This window comes from Nerophis ophidion, linkage group LG07 (assembly GCF_033978795.1).
Source record: "Nerophis ophidion isolate RoL-2023_Sa linkage group LG07, RoL_Noph_v1.0, whole genome shotgun sequence".
NCBI classification, from domain to species: domain Eukaryota; kingdom Metazoa; phylum Chordata; class Actinopteri; order Syngnathiformes; family Syngnathidae; genus Nerophis; species Nerophis ophidion.
This window is the reverse complement of record NC_084617.1, coordinates 58,173,254-58,183,504: the sequence shown is the minus strand read 5'-3', so window position 1 is coordinate 58,183,504 and position 10,251 is coordinate 58,173,254. Positions and strand designations below refer to the sequence as shown.

Sequence of the window (10,251 nt, the reverse complement as noted above, 5' to 3'; positions counted from 1 at the left end):
GCAGGCTAGTTGGGAACAGGTGGGTGCCATGATTGGTTATAAAAGCAGCTTCCATGAAATGCTAAGTAATTCACAAACAAGGATGGGGTGAGGGTCACCAATTTGTAAGCAAATTTTTGAACAGTTTTTGAACAACATTTCTCAACAAGCTATTGCAAGGAATTTAGGGATTTTACCATCTACGGTCCGTAAAATTATTACAAGGTTCAGAGAACCTGGAGAAATCACTGCACGTAAGCGATGATATTACGGACCTCTGATCCCTCAGGCGGTACTGCATCAAAAACCGACATCAGTGTGTAAAGGATATCACCACATGGGCTCAGGAACACATCAGAAAACCACTGTCAGTAACTGCAGTTGGTTGCTACATCTGTAATTGCAAGTTAATGCTCTGCTATGCAAAGCAAAACCCATTTATCAACAACACAAAGGAACGCCGCCAGCTTGGCTGGGCCCGAGCTCAGCTAAGATGGACTGATGCAAAATGGAAAAGTGTTCTGTGGTCTGACGAGTCCAACTTTCAAATTCTATTTGGAAACAGTGGACGTGGTGTCATCCGGAACAAAGAGGAAAATAACCATCCGGATTGTTATAGGCACAAAGTTCAAAAGCCAGCATCTGTGATGGTATGGGGGTGTATTAGTGCCCAAGGCATGGGTAACTTACACATCTGTGAAGGCACCATTAATGCTGAATGGTCCAAACAGTTTTTGGAGCAACATATGTTGTCATCCAAGCAACGTTATCATGGACACCCCTGCTTATTTCAGCAAAACAATGCCAAGCCACCTGTTACAACCGCATGGTTTCGTAGTAAAAGTGTTTGGGTACTTTCCTGGCCCGCCTGCAGTCCAGACCTGTCTCCCATCGAAAACGTGGGGAGCATTATGAAGCGTAAAATATGACAGTGGAGACCCCGGACTGTTGAACGACTGAAGCTCTACATAAAACAAGAATGGGAAAGAATTCCACTTTAAAAGCTTCAACAATTAGTTTCCTCAGTTCCCAAGCGTTTTCTGAGTGTTGTTAAAAGAAAAGGTGATGTAACGCAGTGGTGAACATGCCCTTTCCCAACTACTTTGGCACGTGTTGCAGCCATGAAATTCTATTATTTGCAAAAAAAATAAAGTTTGAGTTTGAACATCAAGTATCTTTTCTTTGTAGTGCTTTCAATTGAATATAGGTTGAAAAGGATTTGCAAATAATTGTATTCCATTGCGACTTGTCCAGGGTGTACCCCGCCTTCCGCCCGATTGTAGCTGAGATAGGCGCCAGCGCCCCCGCGACCCCAAAAAGGGAATAAGCGGTAGGAAATGGATGGATGGATGGATGGATGGAAACAGGGTTTATATAAAAACTATGGTGAATTGGTTAATGTGCGTGCATGCGTGCGTGCGTGCGTGCGTGTGTGTGTGTGTGTGTGTGTTTGTGTGTTTGTGTGTGTGTTCTTGTATTTTTCCCCCTCTTGAGACACCAACAAGGAAAAGTACCTTCCATATGAGGACCGGTGAACAAGTCAGGACATAAATCATGGTCCCAATACGGAAAACCATTGCATCTAATAGAGAATGTCTCACTTGCACTCAAATCTATTAAAATGAGAGTGGTCCCAAAAAGGAGGAATTTTTCAAATAGACTGTGTTTCGGTTGTAAAAGTGCTCCCCCTCTGGTCAACATATTTGATAACAAGTGTGTGTAAGAAATTGAAATGCGCCCCCTTTGGCCAAAATTATTTAAAAAATGTATATAGATATAAATATTTATATAGAGACATACTGTAATAACTTGAAGTAAATAATGAAGATTAAAAACCAATTACAAACAAAAAATTCAAATATTTTTTTTAAAAGCTGTCTTTCTCACAATGTGTCGACTTTTTTTCTTATTAAATTGGGAACAATTTTTCACATTCTTTCTGTTTCTGTAGCGTTGCAATATTTTCTTGTAAAAGTATTACTTTTTTATGTAAAATCATTACTTTTTAATGCAAAATGGTGACATTTGTCATATAAAATTCTGACTTTTATCACAATATCACCAAATTTTTTGTTGTTCTTGTTAAATAGTGAAATTTTTTGAGTAAAATGATGACTTTTGTCATATTTTTGCCATGTAAATTTCCGATTATCCTTATAATACTGCCAACATTTGAAAGTTTTCTGGTAAAACTTTGACTTTCGTCGAGTAAAATTACAACTTTTTTCATAAAATTGGACGGCGTGGCGCAGTGGGAGAGTGGCCGTGCGCAACCCGAGGGTCACTGGTTCAAATCCCACCTAGAACCAACCTCGTCACGTCCGTTGTGTCCTGAGCAAGACACTTCACCCTTGCTCCTGATGGGTGCTGGTTGGCACCTTGCATGGCAGCTCCCTCCATCAGTGTGTGAATGTGTGTGTGAATGGGTAAATGTGGAAGTAGTGTCAAAGCGCTTTGAGTACCTTGAAGGTAGAAAAGCGCTATACAAGTACAACCCATTTAAATGTTCAGCTTTTTCTTGTAAAATTGGAACTGTTATTGAGTAAAATTCCAACTTGTATCATAATATTGCACAAAGGTCCAGTTTTTCTCGTAAAATTTTGACTTGCGTTGAATAAAATTCTGGTTTTTATTATAATACTGCAAAAATTCCCAATTTTTCTTGTGAAATTGTGACCTTTTTTTGGTGAAATTTCAACTCATTTTTCGCAATAAGCTTTTTTATACTTGCATAGTATGTATATATTATTCATGTTGTAAATACACTTCTTTATATATCTAGAAAGGGTGATCTTAAAGAGGTAGGTATTATTCTGAGGTTTCAAGAAGGTAACACATACAAGAGTGTGTGTGTGTGTGTGTGTGTGTGTGTGTGTGTGTGTGTGTGTGTGTGTGTGTGTGTGTGTGTGTGTGTGTGTGTGTGTGTGTGTGTGTGTGTGTGTGTGTGTGTGTGTGCGTGTGCGTGTGCGTGTGTGCGTGTGTGCGCGCGTGTGTGTGCTAACAACTCAACTCCAGGTAATGATGGCGGGCCATCATGTTGTAATAAAAGACCAGGACATTTTCAGTGGGCTTTTACGAAATCATTTCCTTCTTCTGCAAGAGCTGGAGCACAACAATGACGACACAGGTGGTGGTGGGGAGGGGGGTGTTGGGTGCAAGCAGCGTTGGTGCCATCCACGAAGCTCGTAGTAATACATCTGTACACTAGATGGCGGTAAAAGCTGCAGGATATAAATGTCAAATTAGCTGAGATATGCACTAGTGCTGCCCCACCCCCACCACCACCACCACCATCTCAGAAAGAAATAAGCAGGAGAAAATGGATGGATGGACGAATAATTAAATATGATCGCAGAGAAATATTTGATTAGATCAGGCCTTAGCAATAATTATAAATGCTCCATCTTTCATTAAGGTTTTTATTGCACAGCTTCCTATTCTTGTTGAACATAATCACTGAGAAAATTAATGCCTGGATTTCCCCAAAGGGACTATTAGAATATTTATTAATCTGAGCGGAGCTGTGCCACTTAATTCAGACAATGTATTTAGTATTTTAATGATTATTTTTGCCCTTTTTTGTCCTCTACCTCAGTGGTCCACAACCTTTTTGTAGCTGCGGACCGGTCAACGCTTAATAATTTGTCCCGAGGCCCGGGACAAATCAATACATTTTTAATGTTTTTTTTTTTCATGAAAAAGGGAGGATTTTTGGTTTGGTGCACTAATTGTAAGTGTATCTTGTGTTTTTTATGTTGATTTAATAAAAAAATAAAAACAATTATAAAAAATTCTTCCGCAGCCCGGTACCAATCAAGCCGGTACCGGGCCCCGGCCCGGTGGTTGTTCACCACTGCTCTACCTTGTCCTCCTCCCACATTTTTCATTGTTATCGGTAAAAATAAACTCCTGTATTTTTTCCCCATTGAAAATGAATTTGGCAATTTTTCCAATTTCAACATTACCAAAATTTCTTAACTGATTCAAAACGTTCCAGAGTAGTGTTGTCTCGATACCAATACTTTGGTTCCAGTACCAACATTTTTTCAATACTTTTCTGTACTTTTCGATACTTTTCTAAATAAAGGGGACCACAAAAAATTGGTACATTAACATATGTTGTCATGTCTGTGTTCATATTTTGTTTTAGTCATGTTCTTTGTATAATCTCAACTCGTCGTGTTTGGAGGAAGAAGAATACAGAGTTGCATCCCAAGAACACCATACCTACTGTGAAGCATGGGGGTGGAAACATCATGTTTTGGGGCTGTTTTTCTGCTAAGGGGACAGGACGATTGATCCGTGTTAAGGAAAGAATGAATGGGGCCATGTATCGTGAGATTTTGAGCCAAAACCTCCTTCCATCAGTGAGAGCTTTGAATGGTTGACCAAATACTTATTTTCCACCATAATTTACAAATACATTCTTAATAAATCCTATAATGTGAATTCTTGGATTTTTTTTTTCACATTGTGTCTCTCACAGTTGAAGTGTACCTATGATGAAAACTACAGACCTCTGTCATCATTTTAAGTGGGAAAACTTGCACAATCGGTGGCTGACTAAATACTTGTTTGCTGTCAAACAACGCGCCTGTGATGAAAAATTATACCAAAGATAGTTTTGTTTGGGTATAAAAACTACAACTTGGTCAACAAAAAAGGACTGGCAGTGTGCAAAATTGCGGTTTGAAGATTACAGATGGAGACGCAACAACTTCCAACTTTGTTGGACATTTGAAGTTGCACAAAGAAGGGTAGGTCATACTTGCCAACCGTCCCGGATTTTCCGGGAGACTCCCGGAATTCAGTGCCTCTCCCGAAAACCTTCCGGGACCAATTTTTTCCCGAAAATCTCCTGAAATTCAGGCGGAGTTGGAGGCCACGCCCCCTCCAGCTCCATGCAGACCTGACTCAATGTTGTGACCCTCTTAAACAGCACAATACCGCCATCTACTGTACATAGAATAGAATGTAAATATATTCTACATTTAAGTGCAGTCAAGGAACATGCATTAGGGAGTCTGTTCTGAAGCCCACAGTAAAGAGACGTAACTTCATCACATCGCCTGGTTATTGACTCCAACCCAATATATTACACCGTCGACGAGCAAAATGAAGAAATACGCTTGCAAGTTCCAGAACGATTGAAAACAAGAATTTCAGTTTATCCAGGAGAGTTCGAAGGGGAAGGAGTATGTTGCCTGTAAATTTTGTAGAACAGGCTTTTCCATTGAACACGGCGGCCGAACGGATAAACTCAGCCATGAACGGTCAGTCAGCGAAGCACAAAGCGTCCGCAGCGCAGCATCGTTCACAACCCAGTATTATGGCCCACCTCGCAAAATGGAGACCCGACGGTGTAACTTTGCTGAGACAAAGATGGCTATGCTGATAGCTGGAAGCAACATCCCGTTCTCTTTTGCGGATGTCTACGACAAATCCGTGAAGGATGTTCCCGGATTCGGAGATCGCTCGCCAATACGCAAATGGCAGAACAAAGGTTACTCAAATAGTGAAAGGTAAGTGTTGTTTTTGTTTTTTTAGTAACCAGCAAGCACAGTACAGTTAGTAGAACAACTGTGTTTTTATTACTGTGTATTTGATAGGTGCCGTCGGAAATTCAACTATTTCTTTTATCTGTATATATAATAAAGTAAATATATATATATGAAATACTCGAGTTGGTGAATTATACGCTACCCCACTTAACCACGCCCCCCGCCCCAACCACGCCTCCGCTCCACCCCCGACCACGCCCCCCACTTCCCAAAATTGGAGGTTTCAAGGTTGGCAAGTATGGGGTAGGTTTTGAAAGTAAGCTAATGTTTATTGGCATAACATTACGTTAGTCAGTTTATCACATACAGTAACGTAACGTTAGACGGCGGTCAGCAGCATCGCGTATTTCAGCTTCCTACAAAAAGACAAACATACTCAAATAAAGGTCAGTTAAAATGTATACTATATTAAGTATATGTGTACATATTGCATAGGGCCCTGACATGTAAAAAGTACAACTCTGTTCATTGTTATGTTCATGTATTTGTTATGTTTTTCATGTGTACGCACACATCAACATACATACAGTATGGGAGGAGATCAATGAGATAAGGTAAGAAAAGGATAAAAACTGCTGTGGAACTAGCTACAAAGCAATATGACATGGAAATACAATGTTAACACTTTTGTGCAAATAAGTACAGTTGCATTTGTTTTTTCAAATGTGATTATTCTGTAAAGGAATGAGTTAAATATTTAAAAGGACTGGTTAATTGTGAAGACTGAGTGGCATACCGATGCCGGATTTGTTCCTCCGTGGATGCGTCGGCAAGAACACAGCAAAAGGTAAGAAATAACGATTTATTAAACTCAAAACAGGCTAGAACAAAAACACTGATGCTAATAGAAAATGTCAAACAAATGGCGCTAGCATGGAGACTAGGAATAACAAACGAAACACAAACACTAGGCACGAAGGCACAAAAAGAGAAAATAAAACGACTGGCATGAAAGCCAGGATTAAAATACAGCTTAGCGTGAGAGCTAGCAAGTAATAGAATCAATAGCAGTCGTCACTAGTTGCGTATAAGCAAATTAGGATCCCAGGCAGAACTAACAAAAGGGGCGAGCTTAAATAAGGGAGGTGATTAGTAAAACAGGTGTACGGGAACCGAAAGTAGCAGGTGGAAACCATATGAAACCATGGTGACAGACTAAACAGGAAATAAGGAGGTCAAACTACCGAAAGTCATATAAAAATAGAACAAAGCAACAATATGTGAAGATCTGAGCAGCGGATTGCAACAGTTAATAGTGTTATTATGAAGTGTAATGTCAGCACTATTTTTTTCCCTGCAATTTCGAATGCACTTGTGTTAATAAATAAACACAGCTTTTTAAAAGCATAAACAACCTGTGTAAATATATTAGTCTGTGGTTAAAAGGACTGGAAAGGACTTGAAACTCAAAATGCAGGACTTGGGACTTGCTTGAGACTTTCCAGTTTTGACTTTGAACTTGACTCGAGACTTACCTGTCTTGACTCGGGACTTGAGGGCAAAGATTTGAGACTTACTTATGACTTGCAAAACAATGACTTGGTCCTACCTCTGGCAATTTCTACCGAAATTGCATTTTCTAGTCAATGATTTCTATTATAACACAATAAATGTGAGAGGGGTTTATCATACTGTAACATACCAATAAAAACAGGTGGCATCAATTATATTTTATGTTCCCCTGACAGTTTTATTGTTTTGAAAATCCATAATGGTGATTTACAACATCCACACAAGCATTAAAAGTGAAATAGCTCACAAGAGTTCACAGGCGGAAAAGTGACACCAGAATTGAAAATCTCACCCAACAGCTTTTTATACTTGTGCAATTAAAATAACTGCCTGCGAAAATAGTTCATTTAATCATGTTTTGCTACATACTGTAAAGTGTGCATCATAAATACATAACTTATTACTGAAACCACGTTCAGTCGCACTAAATGTGCCTTTTGGTTTGCAAGAAAATGACCAATTAATAAGTTAAGTTTATTATTAATGCAGTAAGTCTCACTGTCGTCACATTGCGTCCCCTCAGCCCGTCTCAGTGCTGGACCCCTTTGGAGCGTCCTCATTGGCTGCTGGGAATCACATTGTCTGTATTGATTCACTTGTCTTCAGTAGTGTGACACTTTGCAGTCCTCATCCATCTTTTTCCTGCAATATAAAGCTGCAAAAAGACACACACACAGGCCATTATCAACTGTGTAAGTATTTCAGAAAATTTGAAAAGATTATTTCTGGTCCATGCTTTGCATAAGTTGGACTTGATCGTCCATTCTCCCAAAGTAATTCACCTCTGCAGGGGCGAGCGGTTTCCCATCGTTCGCACCGACTATTTCACGGTTTGTTATTGACCAACACATGAATGAATATGGGGTAATAGAGAAAGCATGTTGGGTGAAAACTCTGAGGGAAATTCAGGGTTTTCCATTTCCAAATGCAGGGACAGTTACCATGGTAACTTACTTCATTAACCTAACCGGGTTTTCTTGCACAAACCATGAGCTCCTCCCATCTGATAAACCTGAATCAAGACATGACAAGTCAGACATATGACCTTTCTGCTCTTTCGTAACCCAGTAATGTCCTAACAAAATTAATTCCCAAAGTCTTATGACAGGAGAGGATTTTAAGACCATGGTTAGTTCAATATACTGTCATTATATAAAACTGCCGAGAAGAATGTATAAACTAGGGACAGACTCAAAGCAAATGCAAAGCACACATACATGCATACACACATACATACATACATACATACGTATGTACATACATACATACATACATACATACATACATACGTGCGTACATACATACATACATAAATGCATACACACAGACATACATACATGCTAGAGATGTGCGGTTTGCGTTCTCATCCGCAGAGTCCGCGGATAAACCGCGGGTCGGGCGGGAGACATGACGAAAAAATAGATTTTAAATAGATTCGGGCGGGTGGCGGTTGAACCATTTGGAAACATATGATATACATGGTTCAGAGATTGGAAACATATGATATACATGGTTCAGAGATCGGTAACCTTTACTGTTCAAAGAGCCATTTTGGACCCGTGTCACAAAGCGAAGAAGACATTAGATGACGTAAACATTCTTAAGAATGTCACCCATTTAATAAGCATTAGGGCGTGCTATGAAGCCTTCGCCTTTGACGCCTTCTACAACATGTACAATTTACTTGCAAGTCCAGCAATATGTCGTGTGGGGATTCCACTGACACACGCACACGACTACAAGGCATACTGGGTGATACAGAGTACACTAATGGTTGTGATATAAACAATTTTAACACTCTTACTAATATGCGCCACGCTGTGAAGCCACACCAAACAAGAATGACAAACACATTTCGGGAGAACATCCTCACAGTAACACAACATAAACGAAACACAACAAATACCTAGAATCCTTTGCATCCAGGACACATCCTGACTATATTATACACCCCACCAGCAGCAAACCCCGCCACCCCCCGAAATCCCCGTGCGTCGGTAAGGTGGGCGGGGTTGGGGGCGCGAGGGTGTAAAGTATCCAGGAAGTGTCATGGATGCAAAGGATTCTAGGTATTTGTTGCTGCGCGTTAATGTTGTGTTACTGAGGATGTTCTCCCGAAATGTGTTTGTCATTCTTGTTTGGTGTGGCTTCACAGCCTGGCGCATATTAGTAAGAGTGTTAAAATGGTTTATATTACAACCATTAATGTACTCTGTATCACCCAGTATGCCTTTCAATCTTGTACGTATGTTTGCGGAAGCTGCATACAGCATGTTGCTGGACTGGTAAACGATTTGTACATGTTGTAGAAGGCGTCAAAGGCAATGGCTTCACAGCACGCCCTTATTCCTGTTATCTGAATGAGCACCATCGGATATTCGCGAGAACGTTAGTGGCTCCCATTGCCTTCTTTACTTAGTGACACGGGTCAAATTAGCTCTTTTAGTGGTAAAGGTCGCCGACTCAGGATTTATAACAACGGACAGGTGGCGGGCGGTTGTGGTTTTGATGAAATGTTGGTTCGGGTGGATGGGGGGTGGATAATGACTTTAGTGATGCGGTTGCGGATGAAATAATTGCATATCAGTCCTTCACATTTTTACCTGTGGGCTATTAAGAAAATGTGGTTAAACTTTAACTGAATAAAATACTCTTATGCATTGATTCGGGCAGTAATTGTCTCGCACTTCAATCAATCAATCATTCATATAGCCCCTAAATACAAATGTCTTAAAGGGCTACACAAGCCACAACACCATCCTCGGCTCAGATCCCACATCAAGGCAAGAAAAAACTCAACCCAACGGGATAGAGTGAGAAACCTTGGAGGGGACCGCATATGTGGGAACCCCCACCCTGGGCGATCGGTGCAACGGACGTCGAGTGGATCTAGTTAATAGTGTGATAGTCCAGACCATAGTGGGGCCAACAGGGGATCATCTTGAGTGGAGACGAGTCAGCAGCGCAGAGACGTCCCCAACTGATGCACAGATGAGTCGTCCACCCCGGGGGTCCTGACTTTGAACAACTATCAAATCATCTGTGATTCCACTTCAGTCCAATATTATTTTACTTTATAACGTTTCTTTCTTTTGAGTCTGTTCATACTCACTATAAACCTAACCTACTGACACTCTGTTCCAGTTAATCAAAGAATGAAGACCTTTTCTGTCCATTGTTTTGTGGAGAATTGTAGAAT

The 10,251-nt window shown here is 40.4% G+C and overlaps 1 protein-coding gene across 1 annotated transcript in view; it reads right to left on the bottom strand.

Moving 5' to 3' along the window:
• Positions 1 to 7,204: 7,204 nt before the first annotated feature.
• The window catches only part of adrb3a (adrenoceptor beta 3a), a 33,423-nt gene continuing 30,376 nt past the window's right edge, over positions 7,205 to 10,251 (bottom strand). The window contains exon 2 of the mRNA XM_061906689.1: positions 7,205 to 7,707. Coding sequence (XP_061762673.1) covers positions 7,680 to 7,707 — 28 coding nt within the window. The 3' untranslated portion in view covers positions 7,205 to 7,679. The remainder of the gene's footprint in view (positions 7,708 to 10,251) is intronic.